General features: G+C 54.1%; 1 protein-coding gene across 1 annotated transcript in view; it reads left to right on the top strand.

The window, feature by feature from the left end:
* chd4b (chromodomain helicase DNA binding protein 4b) overlaps positions 1-15305 on the top strand; it is a gene marked incomplete at its 3' end in the record, with an annotated part of 21664 nt that extends 6359 nt beyond the window's left edge. Inside the window, 20 exon segments of the mRNA XM_087812937.1 lie at positions 6889-7006; positions 7061-7233; positions 7733-7963; positions 8083-8286; positions 8342-8553; positions 11338-11469; positions 11520-11619; positions 11679-11870; positions 12072-12272; positions 12331-12468; positions 12530-12651; positions 12708-12881; positions 13098-13239; positions 13292-13541; positions 13599-13723; positions 13779-13871; positions 13930-14071; positions 14136-14305; positions 14382-14571; positions 15219-15305. Of these exon segments, the coding sequence (XP_087669063.1) occupies positions 6889-7006; positions 7061-7233; positions 7733-7963; positions 8083-8286; positions 8342-8553; positions 11338-11469; positions 11520-11619; positions 11679-11870; positions 12072-12272; positions 12331-12468; positions 12530-12651; positions 12708-12881; positions 13098-13239; positions 13292-13541; positions 13599-13723; positions 13779-13871; positions 13930-14071; positions 14136-14305; positions 14382-14571; positions 15219-15305 (3196 nt within the window).
* Between the last annotated feature and the right edge of the window lie 279 nt (positions 15306-15584).

A 15584-nucleotide genomic window follows, 5' to 3' on the forward strand; every position in this document is an offset into this window, starting at 1 on the left:
CTCTCTCCGAGCGTTGACTCTCTCCGAGCGTTGACTCTCTCCGAGGGTTGACTCTCTCCGAGCGTTGACTCTCTCCGAGGGTTGACTCTCTCCGAGTGTTGACGCTCTCCGAGGGTTGACTCTCTCCGAGCGTTGACTCTCTCCGAGCGTTGACTCTCTCCGAGGGTTGACTCTCTCCGAGCGTTGACTCTCTCCGAGGGTTGACTCTCTCCGAGGGTTGACTCTCTCCGAGGGTTGACTCTCTCCGAGGGTTGACTCTCTCCGAGGGTTGACTCTCTCCGAGGGTTGACTCTCTCCGAGCGTTGACTCTCTCCGAGCGTTGACTCTCTCCGAGGGTTGACTCTCTCCGAGCGTTGACTCTCTCCGAGGGTTGACTCTCTCCGAGGGTTGACTCTCTCCGAGGGTTGACTCTCTCCGAGCGTTGACTCTCTCCGAGCGTTGACTCTCTCCGAGGGTTGACTCTCTCCGAGCGTTGACTCTCTCCGAGGGTTGACTCTCTCCGAGGGTTGACTCTCTCCGAGGGTTGACTCTCTCCGAGGGTTGACTCTCTCCGAGCGTTGACTCTCTCCGAGCGTTGACTCTCTCCGAGGGTTGACTCTCTCCGAGCGTTGACTCTCTCCGAGCGTTGACTCTCTCCGAGGGTTGACTCTCTCCGAGGGTTGACTCTCTCCGAGCGTTGACTCTCTCCGAGCGTTGACTCTCTCCGAGGGTTGACTCTCTCCGAGGGTTGACTCTCTCCGAGGGTTGACTCTCTCCGAGGGTTGACTCTCTCCGAGCGTTGACTCTCTCCGAGGGTTGACTCTCTCCGAGGGTTGACTCTCTCCGAGGGTTGACTCTCTCCGAGGGTTGACTCTCTCCGAGGGTTGACTCTCTCCGAGCGTTGACTCTCTCCGAGGGTTGACTCTCTCCGAGGGTTGACTCTCTCCGAGCGTTGACTCTCTCCGAGGGTTGACTCTCTCCGAGGGTTGACTCTCTCCGAGGGTTGACTCTCTCCGAGCGTTGACTCTCTCCGAGCGTTGACTCTCTCCGAGGGTTGACTCTCTCCGAGCGTTGACTCTCTCCGAGGGTTGACTCTCTCCGAGGGTTGACTCTCTCCGAGGGTTGACTCTCTCCGAGGGTTGACTCTCTCCGAGCGTTGACTCTCTCCGAGGGTTGACTCTCTCCGAGCGTTGACTCTCTCCGAGCGTTGACTCTCTCCGAGGGTTGACTCTCTCCGAGCGTTGACTCTCTCCGAGCGTTGACTCTCTCCGAGGGTTGACTCTCTCCGAGGGTTGACTCTCTCCGAGGGTTGACTCTCTCCGAGGGTTGACTCTCTCCGAGGGTTGACTCTCTCCGAGGGTTGACTCTCTCCGAGCGTTGACTCTCTCCGAGGGTTGACGCTCTCCGAGGGTTGACTCTCTCCGAGGGTTGACTCTCTCCGAGGGTTGACGCTCTCCGAGGGTTGACTCTCTCCGAGGGTTGACTCTCTCCGAGCGTTGACTCTCTCCGAGGGTTGACGCTCTCCGAGGGTTGACTCTCTCCGAGGGTTGACTCTCTCCGAGGGTTGACTCTCTCCGAGGGTTGACTCTCTCCGAGCGTTGACTCTCTCCGAGGGTTGACGCTCTCCGAGGGTTGACTCTCTCCGAGCGTTGACTCTCTCCGAGCGTTGACTCTCTCCGAGCGTTGACTCTCTCCGAGGGTTGACTCTCTCCGAGGGTTGACTCTCTCCGAGGGTTGACTCTCTCCGAGGGTTGACTCTCTCCGAGGGTTGACGCTCTCCGAGGGTTGACTCTCTCCGAGCGTTGACTCTCTCCGAGGGTTGACTCTCTCCGAGGGTTGACTCTCTCCGAGGGTTGACTCTCTCCGAGGGTTGACTCTCTCCGAGGGTTGACTCTCTCCGAGGGTTGACTCTCTCCGAGGGTTGACTCTCTCAGAGGGTTGACTCTCTCCGAGCGTTGACTCTCTCCGAGGGTTGACTCTCTCCGAGGGTTGACTCTCTCCGAGGGTTGACTCTCTCCGAGGGTTGACTCTCTCCGAGGGTTGACTCTCTCCCAGGGTTGACTCTCTCCGAGGGTTGACTCTCTCCGAGGGTTGACTCTCTCCCAGGGTTGACTCTCTCCGAGGGTTGACTCTCTCCGAGGGTTGACTCTCTCCGAGGGTTGACTCTCTCCGAGGGTTGACTCTCTCCGAGGGTTGACTCTCTCCGAGGGTTGACTCTCTCCGAGGGTTGACTCTCTCCGAGGGTTGACTCTCTCCGAGGGTTGACTCTCTCCGAGGGTCGACTCTCTCCGAGGGTCGACTCTCTCCGAGGGTCGACTCTCTCCCAGGGTCGACTCTCTCCGAGGGTCGACTCTCTCCGAGGGTCGACTCTCTCCGAGGGTCGACTCTCTCCGAGGGTCGACTCTCTCCGAGGGTCGACTCTCTCCGAGGGTCGACTCTCTCCCAGGGTCGACTCTCTCCGAGGGTCGACTCTCTCCGAGGGTCGACTCTCTCCGAGGGTCGACTCTCTCCGAGGGTCGACTCTCTCCGAGGGTCGACTCTCTCCGAGGGTCGACTCTCTCCGAGGGTCGACTCTCTCCGAGGGTCGACTCTCTCCGAGCGTTGACTCTCTCTGAGGGTTGACTCTCTGCGAGGGTTGACTCTCTCCGAGGGTTGACTCTCTCCGAGCGTTGACTCTCTCCCAGGGTTGACTCTCTCTGAGGGTTGACTCTCTGCGAGGGTTGACTCTCTCCGAGGGTTGACTCTCTCCGAGCGTTGACTCTCTCCCAGGGTTGACTCTCTCCGAGCGTTGACTCTCTCCGAGGGTTGACTCTCTCCGAGGGTTGACTCTCTCCGAGGGTTGACTCTCTCCGAGGGTTGACTCTCTCCGAGGGTCGACTCTCTCCGAGGGTCGACTCTCTCCGAGGGTCGACTCTCTCCGAGGGTCGACTCTCTCCGAGGGTCGACTCTCTCCGAGGGTTGACTCTCTCCGAGGGTTGACTCTCTCCGAGGGTCGACTCTCTCCGAGGGTCGACTCTCTCCGAGGGTCGACTCTCTCCGAGGGTTGACGCTCTCCGAGGGTTGACTCTCTCCGAGGGTTGACTCTCTCCGAGGGTTGACTCTCTCCGAGCGTTGACTCTCTCCGAGGGTTGACTCTCTCCGAGGGTTGACTCTCTCCGAGCGTTGACTCTCTCCGAGGGTTGACTCTCTCCGAGCGTTGACTCTCTCCGAGGTTTGTCTCTCTCCCAGGGTTGACTCTCTCCGAGGGTTGACTCTCTCCGAGGGTTGACTCTCTCCGAGGGTTGACTCTCTCCGAGGGTTGACTCTCTCCCAGGGTTGACTCTCTCCGAGGGTTGACTCTCTCCCAGGGTTGACTCTCTCCGAGGGTTGACTCTCTCCGAGCGTTGACTCTCTCCGAGGGTTGACTCTCTCCGAGGGTTGACTCTCTCCGAGGGTTGACTCTCTCCCAGGGTTGACTCTCTCCGAGGGTTGACTCTCTCCGAGCGTTGACTCTCTCCCAGGGTTGACTCTCTCCCAGGGTTGACTCTCTCCGAGGGTTGACTCTCTCCGAGCGTTGACTCTCTCCGAGCGTTGACTCTCTCCGAGGGTTGACTCTCTCCGAGGGTTGACTCTCTCCCAGGGTTGACTCTCTCCGAGCGTTGACTCTCTCCGAGGGTTGACGCTCTCCGAGGGTTGACTCTCTCCCAGGGTTGACTCTCTCCCAGGGTTGACTCTCTCCGAGGGTTGACTCTCTCCGAGCGTTGACTCTCTCCGAGGGTTGACGCTCTCCGAGGGTTGACTCTCTCCCAGGGTTGACTCTCTCCCAGGGTTGACTCTCTCCGAGGGTTGACTCTCTCCGAGCGTTGACTCTCTCCGAGCGTCGACTCTCTCCGAGGGTCGACTCTCTCCGAGGGTCGACTCTCTCCGAGGGTCGACTCTCTCCGAGGGTCGACTCTCTCCGAGGGTCGACTCTCTCCGAGGGTCGACTCTCTCCGAGGGTCGACTCTCTCCGAGGGTCGACTCTCTCCGAGCGTCGACTCTCTCCGAGGGTCGACTCTCTCCGAGGGTCGACTCTCTCCGAGGGTCGACTCTCTCCGAGGGTCGACTCTCTCCCAGGGTCGACTCTCTCCGAGGGTCGACTCTCTCCGAGGGTCGACTCTCTCCGAGGGTCGACTCTCTCCGAGGGTCGACTCTCTCCGAGGGTCGACTCTCTCCGAGGGTCGACTCTCTCCGAGGGTCGACTCTCTCCGAGGGTCGACTCTCTCCGAGCGTTGACTCTCTCTGAGGGTTGACTCTCTGCGAGGGTTGACTCTCTCCGAGGGTTGACTCTCTCCGAGCGTTGACTCTCTCCCAGGGTTGACTCTCTCTGAGGGTTGACTCTCTGCGAGGGTTGACTCTCTCCGAGGGTTGACTCTCTCCGAGCGTTGACTCTCTCCCAGGGTTGACTCTCTCCGAGCGTTGACTCTCTCCGAGGGTTGACTCTCTCCGAGGGTTGACTCTCTCCGAGGGTTGACTCTCTCCGAGGGTTGACTCTCTCCGAGGGTCGACTCTCTCCGAGGGTCGACTCTCTCCGAGGGTCGACTCTCTCCGAGGGTCGACTCTCTCCGAGGGTTGACTCTCTCCGAGGGTCGACTCTCTCCGAGGGTCGACTCTCTCCGAGGGTCGACTCTCTCCGAGGGTTGACGCTCTCCGAGGGTTGACTCTCTCCGAGGGTTGACTCTCTCCGAGGGTTGACTCTCTCCGAGCGTTGACTCTCTCCGAGGGTTGACTCTCTCCGAGGGTTGACTCTCTCCGAGCGTTGACTCTCTCCGAGGGTTGACTCTCTCCGAGCGTTGACTCTCTCCGAGGTTTGTCTCTCTCCCAGGGTTGACTCTCTCCGAGGGTTGACTCTCTCCGAGGGTTGACTCTCTCCGAGGGTTGACTCTCTCCGAGGGTTGACTCTCTCCCAGGGTTGACTCTCTCCGAGGGTTGACTCTCTCCCAGGGTTGACTCTCTCCGAGGGTTGACTCTCTCCGAGCGTTGACTCTCTCCGAGGGTTGACTCTCTCCGAGGGTTGACTCTCTCCGAGGGTTGACTCTCTCCCAGGGTTGACTCTCTCCGAGGGTTGACTCTCTCCGAGCGTTGACTCTCTCCCAGGGTTGACTCTCTCCCAGGGTTGACTCTCTCCGAGGGTTGACTCTCTCCGAGCGTTGACTCTCTCCGAGCGTTGACTCTCTCCGAGGGTTGACTCTCTCCGAGGGTTGACTCTCTCCCAGGGTTGACTCTCTCCGAGCGTTGACTCTCTCCGAGGGTTGACGCTCTCCGAGGGTTGACTCTCTCCCAGGGTTGACTCTCTCCCAGGGTTGACTCTCTCCGAGGGTTGACTCTCTCCGAGCGTTGACTCTCTCCGAGGGTTGACGCTCTCCGAGGGTTGACTCTCTCCCAGGGTTGACTCTCTCCCAGGGTTGACTCTCTCCGAGGGTTGACTCTCTCCGAGCGTTGACTCTCTCCGAGGGTTGACTCTCTCCCAGGGTTGACTCTCTCCGAGGGTTGACTCTCTCCGAGGGTTGACTCTCTCCCAGGGTTGACTCTCTCCGAGGGTTGACTCTCTCCGAGGGTTGACTCTCTCCCAGGGTTGACTCTCTCCGAGGGTTGACTCTCTCCGAGCGTTGACTCTCTCCGAGGGTTGACTCTCTCCGAGCGTTGACTCTCTCCCAGGGTTGACTCTCTCCGAGCGTTGACTCTCTCCCAGGGTTGACTCTCTCCGAGGGTTGACTCTCTCCGAGGGTTGACTCTCTCCGAGGGTTGACTCTCTCCGAGGGTTGACTCTCTCCGAGGGTTGACTCTCTCCGAGGGTTGACTCTCTCCGAGCGTTGACGCTCTCCGAGGGTTGACTCTCTCCGAGGGTTGACTCTCTCCGAGGGTTGACTCTCTCCGAGCGTTGACGCTCTCCGAGGGTTGACTCTCTCCGAGGGTTGACTCTCTCCGAGCGTTGACTCTCTCCGAGGGTTGACGCTCTCCGAGGGTTGACTCTCTCCCAGGGTTGACTCTCTCCCAGGGTTGACTCTCTCCGAGGGTTGACTCTCTCCGAGCGTTGACTCTCTCCGAGGGTTGACGCTCTCCGAGGGTTGACTCTCTCCCAGGGTTGACTCTCTCCCAGGGTTGACTCTCTCCGAGGGTTGACTCTCTCCGAGCGTTGACTCTCTCCGAGGGTTGACTCTCTCCCAGGGTTGACTCTCTCCGAGGGTTGACTCTCTCCGAGGGTTGACTCTCTCCCAGGGTTGACTCTCTCCGAGGGTTGACTCTCTCCGAGCGTTGACTCTCTCCGAGGGTTGACTCTCTCCCAGGGTTGACTCTCTCCGAGGGTTGACTCTCTCCGAGCGTTGACTCTCTCCGAGGGTTGACTCTCTCCCAGGGTTGACTCTCTCCGAGCGTTGACTCTCTCCCAGGGTTGACTCTCTCCGAGGGTTGACTCTCTCCGAGGGTTGACTCTCTCCGAGGGTTGACTCTCTCCGAGGGTTGACTCTCTCCGAGGGTTGACTCTCTCCGAGCGTTGACGCTCTCCGAGGGTTGACTCTCTCCGAGGGTTGACTCTCTCCGAGGGTTGACTCTCTCCGAGGGTTGACTCTCTCCCAGGGTTGACTCTCTCCGAGCGTTGACGCTCTCCGAGGGTTGACTCTCTCCGAGGGTTGACTCTCTCCCAGGGTTGACTCTCTCCGAGGGTTGACTCTCTCCCAGGGTTGACTCTCTCCGAGCGTTGACGCTCTCCGAGGGTTGACTCTCTCCGAGGGTTGACTCTCTCCGAGGGTTGACTCTCTCCCAGGGTTGACTCTCTCCGAGCGTTGACGCTCTCCGAGGGTTGACTCTCTCCGAGGGTTGACTCTCTCCGAGGGTTGACTCTCTCCGAGGGTTGACTCTCTCCGAGCGTTGACGCTCCTCGTGTCTCGTCAGAGCGATGAAGACGAGCCGGACAGTGAGGTGGACGAGGGAAGTCTCGGCGTCTCTGAAGGATCCAACCGCGGCAGCCGCAACAAGAAGAAGTCCAAGAGTGCCAGGAAGAAGAAGAAAGGTTTGAGGAGGAGCTTCAGTCTCGGTTGATGCTGATCCAGACTCTCTCTCTCAGTGGAGACGGAGGACGGGGACGGATACGAGACCGACCACCAGGACTACTGCGAGGTGTGTCAACAGGGCGGAGAGATCATCCTGTGTGACACCTGCCCTCGAGCCTATCACATGGTGTGTCTGGACCCCGACATGGAGAAGGCCCCCGAGGGCAAGTGGAGCTGTCCACACTGTGTGAGTCCATGATCAGAATATTGATGGTTTGTCTTCTCATGTCCACTAATGTTGACCAGAGGAACATACTCACACAGCACTTCCTGTTTGTAGCTTGTTAGCCTTTAGCTTCAACCAGGACTCCTTTCTTCGGACGGAGTCTCCAGACGTGACAGACGCGTTTAAGAGTCTTTTTGGACGAAAGACACCTGACATTAAAATGAACATTTTTGTGTTCATGAGAGAAGTTAAAATATCACTTTAACATTTTAAATGTTTAAACTTTGAATAATTGAATTCAATCATTTCTTATTGAATTTGTTTTATTTAATCACTACTTTAAATCGTCATCAACGAAGATCCAGTGAAAGATGTAAATATTCTTTAGTGACATTTTTATTTGTGTGTGTGTTTGTCTCCGTGTTCTGTTGGTCTTTATTAATCCTATATCAATACAAATGACCTACTTTGTGTTGTGTCCACGCGCACGCCTTCATGCACCACCGCTCTCGGCCACCAGGAGAAGGAGGGCATCCAGTGGGAGGCGCGCGAGGAGCTGTCGGAGGAGGAGGAGGAGGAGCGGGCGGGAGTGGAGGAGGAGGACGACCACCACATCGAGTACTGTCGGGTGTGTAAGGACGGGGGCGAGCTGCTGTGCTGCGACACCTGCCCCTCGTCCTACCACATCCACTGCCTCAACCCCCCTCTGCCCGAGATCCCCAACGGAGAGTGGATCTGCCCGCGCTGCAAGGTGACCCCGCTGACCCCGCTGACCCGAGTCCTTCATGTTGACCCCGCTGACCCGAGTCCTTCATGTTGACCCCACTGACCCAAGTCCTTCGTGTTAACCGGCGCCGCTTCTTCCCTCAGTGTCCGTCCATGAAGGGGAAGGTCCAGAAGGTCATCACCTGGCGTTGGGGGGACCCCCCTCCTCCCACGCCCGTCCCCCGACCCGCAGACCTGCCCGCCGACGCCCCGGACCCCCCCCCGCTGGTGGGCCGGAGAGAGAGGGAGTTCTTCGTCAAGTGGTGCAACATGTCCTACTGGCACTGCTCGTGGGTCCTGGAGCTGCAGGTACGGAGCCTCCGCAGACCAGACCTCCGTCACTCAGGCCCGCTCTGGTCCACAGCTGGAGCTCAACTGCCAGGTGATGTTCAGGAACTACCAGAGGAAGACGGACATGGACGAGCCCCCGCCGGTGGACTTCGGAGGAGAAGGTGACGACGACAAGAGCAGCAAGAGGAAGAACAAGGACCCTCTGTTCGTGCACATGGAGGCCGAGTTCTACAGGTTCGGAGTCAAGATGGAGTGGCTGATGATCCACCGAGTCCTCAACCACAGGTGAGTCCACCCTGGTCTCAGGGTCAAAGGTCGGCTTCCATCAAGACACGTGCAGTGGTGGAGGTCGTTGACCTCGACCCCGAGATTTTGTATTTTGACGTTATTTAGTTTCACATCTTTGCTCGTCCTACACCTAGATGTTTGTGTGAGTCGTTTGTAGTGTAGTAGTGTGTAGATGTTTGTGTGAGTCGTTTGTAGTGTAGTAGTGTGTAGATGTTTGTGTGAGTCGTTTGTAGTGTAGTAGTGTGTAGACGTTTGTGTGAGTCGTTTGTAGTGTAGTAGTGTGTAGACGTTTGTGTGAGTCGTTTGTAGTGTAGTGGTGTGTAGACGTTTGTGTGAGTCGTTTGTAGTGTAGTAGTGTGTAGACGTTTGTGTGAGTCGTTTGTAGTGTAGTAGTGTGTAGATGTTTGTGTGAGTCGTTTGTAGTGTAGTAGTGTGTAGACGTTTGTGTGAGTCGTTTGTAGTGTAGTAGTGTGTAGACGTTTGTGCGAGTCGTTTGTAGTGTAGTAGTGTGTAGATGTTTGTGTGAGTCGTTTGTAGTGTAGTAGTGTGTAGATGTTTGTGTGAGTCGTTTGTAGTGTAGTAGTGTGTAGACGTTTGTGCGAGTCGTTTGTAGTGTAGTAGTGTGTAGACGTTTGTGTGAGTCGTTTGTAGTGTAGTAGTGTGTAGACGTTTGTGTGAGTCGTTTGTAGTGTAGTAGTGTGTAGACGTTTGTGTGAGTCGTTTGTAGTGTAGTAGTGTGTAGACGTTTGTGTGAGTCGTTTGTAGTGTAGTAGTGTGTAGACGTTTGTGTGAGTCGTTTGTAGTGTAGTAGTGTGTAGACGTTTGTGTGAGTCGTTTGTAGTGTAGTAGTGTGTAGACGTTTGTGTGAGTCGTTTGTAGTGTAGTAGTGTGTAGACGTTTGTGTGAGTCGTTTGTAGTGTAGTAGTGTGTAGACGTTTGTGTGAGTCGTTTGTAGTGTAGTAGTGTGTAGACGTTTGTGTGAGTCGTTTGTAGTGTAGTAGTGTGTAGACGTTTGTGTGAGTCGTTTGTAGTGTAGTAGTGTGTAGATGTTTGTGTGAGTCGTTTGTAGTGTAGTAGTGTGTAGACGTTTGTGTGAGTCGTTTGTAGTGTAGTAGTGTGTAGACGTTTGTGTGAGTCGTTTGTAGTGTAGTAGTGTGTAGACGTTTGTGTGAGTCGTTTGTAGTGTAGTAGTGTGTAGATGTTTGTGTGAGTCGTTTGTAGTGTAGTAGTGTGTAGATGTTTATGTGAGTCGTTTGTAGTGTAGTAGTGTGTAGACGTTTGTGTGAGTCGTTTGTAGTGTAGTAGTGTGTAGACGTTTGTGTGAGTCGTTTGTAGTGTAGTAGTGTGTAGACGTTTGTGTGAGTCGTTTGTAGTGTAGTAGTGTGTAGACGTTTGTGTGAGTCGTTTGTAGTGTAGTAGTGTGTAGACGTTTGTGTGAGTCGTTTGTAGTGTAGTAGTGTGTAGACGTTTGTGTGAGTCGTTTGTAGTGTAGTAGTGTGTAGACGTTTGTGTGAGTCGTTTGTAGTGTAGTAGTGTGTAGACGTTTGTGTGAGTCGTTTGTAGTGTAGTAGTGTGTAGACGTTTGTGTGAGTCGTTTGTAGTGTAGTAGTGTGTAGACGTTTGTGTGAGTCGTTTGTAGTGTAGTAGTGTGTAGACGTTTGTGCGAGTCGTTTGTAGTGTAGTAGTGTGTAGACGTTTGTGTGAGTCGTTTGTAGTGTAGTAGTGTGTAGACGTTTGTGTGAGTCGTTTGTAGTGTAGTAGTGTGTAGACGTTTGTGTGAGTCGTTTGTAGTGTAGTAGTGTGTAGACGTTTGTGTGAGTCGTTTGTAGTGTAGTAGTGTGTAGACGTTTGTGTGAGTCGTTTGTAGTGTAGTAGTGTGTAGACGTTTGTGTGAGTCGTTTGTAGTGTAGTAGTGTGTAGACGTTTGTGCGAGTCGTTTGTAGTGTAGTAGTGTGTAGACGTTTGTGTGAGTCGTTTGTAGTGTAGTAGTGTGTAGACGTTTGTGCGAGTCGTTTGTAGTGTAGTAGTGTGTAGACGTTTGTGTGAGTCGTTTGTAGTGTAGTAGTGTGTAGACGTTTGTGTGAGTCGTTTGTAGTGTAGTAGTGTGTAGACGTTTGTGTGAGTCGTTTGTAGTGTAGTAGTGTGTAGACGTTTGTGTGAGTCGTTTGTAGTGTAGTAGTGTGTAGACGTTTGTGTGAGTCGTTTGTAGTGTAGTAGTGTGTAGACGTTTGTGTGAGTCGTTTGTAGTGTAGTAGTGTGTAGACGTTTGTGTGAGTCGTTTGTAGTGTAGTAGTGTGTAGACGTTTGTGTGAGTCGTTTGTAGTGTAGTAGTGTGTAGACGTTTGTGCGAGTCGTTTGTAGTGTAGTAGTGTGTAGACGTTTGTGTGAGTCGTTTGTAGTGTAGTAGTGTGTAGACGTTTGTGCGAGTCGTTTGTAGTGTAGTAGTGTGTAGACGTTTGTGTGAGTCGTTTGTAGTGTAGTAGTGTGTAGACGTTTGTGTGAGTCGTTTGTAGTGTAGTAGTGTGTAGACGTTTGTGTGAGTCGTTTGTAGTGTAGTAGTGTGTAGACGTTTGTGTGAGTCGTTTGTAGTGTAGTAGTGTGTAGACGTTTGTGTGAGTCGTTTGTAGTGTAGTAGTGTGTAGACGTTTGTGTGAGTCGTTTGTAGTGTAGTAGTGTGTAGACGTTTGTGTGAGTCGTTTGTAGTGTAGTAGTGTGTAGACGTTTGTGTGAGTCAGTTCAATCTTCATGACTTCCTCAAGACTAACGCGTCCTTCACCTCAGTGTGGACAAGAAGAACAACGTGCACTACCTGATCAAGTGGCGAGACCTGCCCTACGACCAGTCCACCTGGGAGAGCGAAGACATGGACATCCCAGAGTTCGACACCTACAAGCAGACCTACTGGAACCACAGGTGTGTGGACCTCCTGCTCAGCAGGTCTGTGGACTGACGTGTGTCTTCAGGGAGCTGGTGCTCGGGGACGAGGGCCGGCCCGGCAAGAAGCTGAAGAAGACGGTGAAGGTGAAGAAGGCGGAGCGACCGCCTGCCAACCCGGTGGTGGACGTAAGTGTCGCGCAGACGTCGGATCATCTCGCGTCGTTGATGTTCTCCTGTGGTTCCAGCCGACCATCAAGTTCGACCGTCAGCCGGAGTACCTGGACTGCACCGGGGGAACCCTGCACCCCTACCAGCTGGAGGGTCTGAACTGGCTGCGCTTCTCGTGGGCTCAAGCCACCGACACCATCCTGGCGGACGAGATGGGTCTGGGCAAGACGGTGCAGACCGCCGTCTTCCTCTACTCGCTGTACAAAGAGGTGACTCTCTCTCCGAACATCTGGTCCGGTCTGTCCTGCTCGCTCCTGCCCTGGACGAGTCAGGAACCAGACGGGTGACCTACAGGAACTCCGCCCTTTCAAGGGGACGAGGTCACAGTGGAGACCTCTGTCCTAAAGGCAGGGCGGGACATGGTCCCCAGCAGGTGTGAGCACCTCCACAATGATGGGCTTGTTTTGCAGGGTCACTCTAAAGGTCCCTTCCTGGTCAGCGCCCCCTTGTCCACCATCATCAACTGGGAGCGGGAGTTGGAGCTGTGGGCGCCGGACATGTACGTGGTCACGTATGTGGGCGACAAAGACAGTCGAGCCGTCATCCGAGAGAACGAGTTCTCCTTCGAGGGGAACGCCATCCGAGGAGGAAAGAAAGCCTCCAAGATGAAGGCGAGTCTTCCTGGAGATGTTCCGTGATGCTTGAACCAATGAAACCTGTGACTCACAGAAAGACTCCACGGTCAAGTTCCACGTCCTCCTGACCTCGTACGAGCTCATCACCATCGACCAGGCCATCCTGGGCTCCATCGAGTGGGCGTGTCTGGTGGTGGACGAGGCCCACAGACTGAAGAACAACCAGTCTAAGGTGCAGCAGTCCACCTGCAGAACCTTGACCTGTTGACCTCTCGCTCTTGTTCCTGCTCCAGTTCTTCAGAGTGTTGAACAACTATCCTCTGCAACACAAGCTGCTGCTCACAGGAACTCCTCTTCAGAACAACCTGGAAGAACTTTTCCATCTGCTCAACTTCCTGACGCCCGAGAGATTCAAGTGAGCGCCGTCATGTGACGCGTGACCTTCCTGCTCACGCTCTGTCTTCTCCGCAGTAACCTGGAGGGCTTCCTGGAGGAGTTTGCAGACATCGCCAAAGAGGACCAGATCAAGAAGCTGCACGACATGCTTGGACCTCACATGCTGAGGAGACTGAAGGCCGACGTCTTCAAACACATGCCGTCCAAGACCGAGCTCATCGTGCGCGTGGAGCTGAGCCCCATGCAGAAGTGAGACGTCCTTCATGATGGACTCTTGTCTTAAACCATCAAACGTCTTCTGAACCTTCAACGTAGTTCACAAAAGTGCTCCGTCAGAATTACCTTCAATTCGAAGCATCTTTGGAGAACATTTGTTCTTTAAAATGAACGTTTGAACAGACGTTCTTCAAGGTTCTTCAATCTTGTCGTTGTTTCTTCTGGTGCTGAACATGTCGTCTGTCGCAGGAAGTACTACAAGTTCATTTTGACTCGTAACTTCGAGGCTCTGAACACTCGCGGCGGAGGAAACCAAGTGTCTCTGCTCAACGTGGTGATGGACCTGAAGAAGTGCTGCAACCATCCGTACCTGTTCCCGGGAGCCGCCATGGTAGGACCTCCAGCCCGAGGCCTCTCAGGACGTGACTCTGTGTCGCCTGCAGGAGGCGCCCAAGCTGCCCAACGGCATGTACGAGGGCGCCGCTCTGACCAAGACCTCCGGGAAACTGACGCTTCTGCAGAAGATGATGAAGAAGCTCAAGGAAGGAGGACACAGGGTCCTGGTCTTCTCGCAGATGACCAAGATGCTGGACCTCCTGGAGGACTTCCTTGAAAACGAAGGATATAAGTACGAGAGGATTGACGGAGGAGTGACTGGAAGTTTGAGGCAGGAGGCCATCGATCGCTTCAACGGTGCGTCTCAGGTGAGCAGGAAGGTTGGAGGACCTGCTCTGAATCTTCTGTCTGCAGCTCCCGGAGCTCCTCAGTTCGCCTTCCTGCTCTCGACCAGAGCCGGCGGATTAGGAATCAACCTGGCGTCTGCCGACACCGTCATCATCTACGACTCGGACTGGAACCCTCACAACGACATCCAGGTAAGAGCTGGTTCCTCACATGACCTGCTCCATGTTCCTCATCTTCATGTTCCAGGCCTTCAGTCGAGCTCATCGTATCGGCCAGAACAGGAAGGTGATGATCTACAGGTTCGTGACGAAGGCCTCAGTGGAGGAGAGGATCACACAGGTCAGAGGAAACATCTCGCAGCTTCTCTCCGGCCACTCACTCCTTCGTCTGCCTCCAGGTGGCCAAGAAGAAGATGATGCTCACGCATCTGGTGGTGCGGCCCGGACTGGGCTCCAAGACCGGCTCCATGTCCAAGCAGGAGCTGGACGACATCCTGAAGTTTGGAACAGAAGAGCTTTTCAAAGATGAACTGGGCGAAGGTTGCAGAGACGAAGGAGGGAAGAGACTGAAGGGTCGCCGTCACTGGTGTCCTCTTGTCTTCAGGAGACAACAAGGAGGACGACAGCAGCGTGATCCACTACGACGATCACGCCATCGACCGCCTGCTGGACCGGAACCAGGACGCCACCGAGGACACGGAGCTTCAGAGCATGAACGAATACCTGAGCTCCTTCAAGGTCGCACAGTACGTGGTGAAGGACGAGGACGACGAGGTGGAGAGAGATGTTTGTGTTTATGGTTTGACGTGAACATGTCGACTCGCGTGACCTTGTGACCTCTGTGGTGAAGGAGGAGGAGGTGGAGCGCGAGGTCATCAAGCAGGAGGAGAGCGTGGACCCCGACTACTGGGAGAAGCTGCTGCGCCATCACTACGAGCAGCAGCAGGAGGACCTGGCTCGGAACCTGGGCAAAGGCAAGAGAACGCGTAAGCCGGTCAACTACAACGACGGCTCTCAGGAGGAGCGAGGTCTACGTCAAGGTCAGAACATCTCCAGCTTCCATCTGTGTCCGTGGTGTTGGTGTCGCCAGAGTCGCACAAACGTTGGCATGTGTTTGTGCGACTCTGGTGTGTTCATCCAGTGATTGTGTTGAAACGTCTTCGATGGTCACACACGACTGGATGAACCTGTGATGTGTGTGTCCTTCTTGTGTAGTTGATGTGAGATACACAATAATATACAACAATACAAACAAACATTGTCACAAGTTGATGTTGTGAGATACACAATAATATACAACAATACAAACAAACATTGTCACAAGTTGATGTTGAGAGATACACAATAATATACAACAATACAAACAAACATTGTCACAAGTTGATGTTGAGAGATACACAATAATATACAACAATACAAACAAACATTGTCACAAGTTGATGTTGAGAGATACACAATAATATACAACAATACAAACAAACATTGTCACAAGTTGATGTTGTGAGATACACAATAATATACAACAATACAAACAAACATTGTCACAAGTTGATGTTGTGAGATACACAATAATATACAACAATACAAACATAAACAATGTCAGGTGTCGATGATACACAATAATAACTGTAAATAATAACTCTGGTCTACGGTGTCCTGTGAGGTTCATCTTCTACTCTGTCCTCAGACTGGCAGGAGGATCAGTCTGACAACCAATCAGATTATTCCGTGGCCTCAGAGGAAGGTGACGAAGACTTCGACGAACGTTCTGAAGGTACATGTTGAAACACTGATGCAGTTCTTTAGCGCCCTCTGCTGGACAAACGAGGTCTCGCTTCAGAACCAGCTTCAAGATCTTCTAAAGAACATATTTGATTGTTCCGTTGATTTGTTGTTGTTGACAGTTGTGTTGTTGACAGTAGTGTTGTTGACAGTTGTGTTGTTGACAGCAGTGTTGTTGACAGTAGTGTTGTTGACAGCAGTGTTGTTGACAGTAGTGTTGTTGACAGTAGTGTTGTTGACAGTAGTGTTGTTGACAGCAGTGTTGTTGACA

Source organism: Callionymus lyra, chromosome 17, assembly GCF_982586985.1.
Source record: "Callionymus lyra chromosome 17, fCalLyr1.hap1.1, whole genome shotgun sequence".
NCBI classification, from domain to species: Eukaryota; Metazoa; Chordata; class Actinopteri; order Syngnathiformes; family Callionymidae; genus Callionymus; species Callionymus lyra.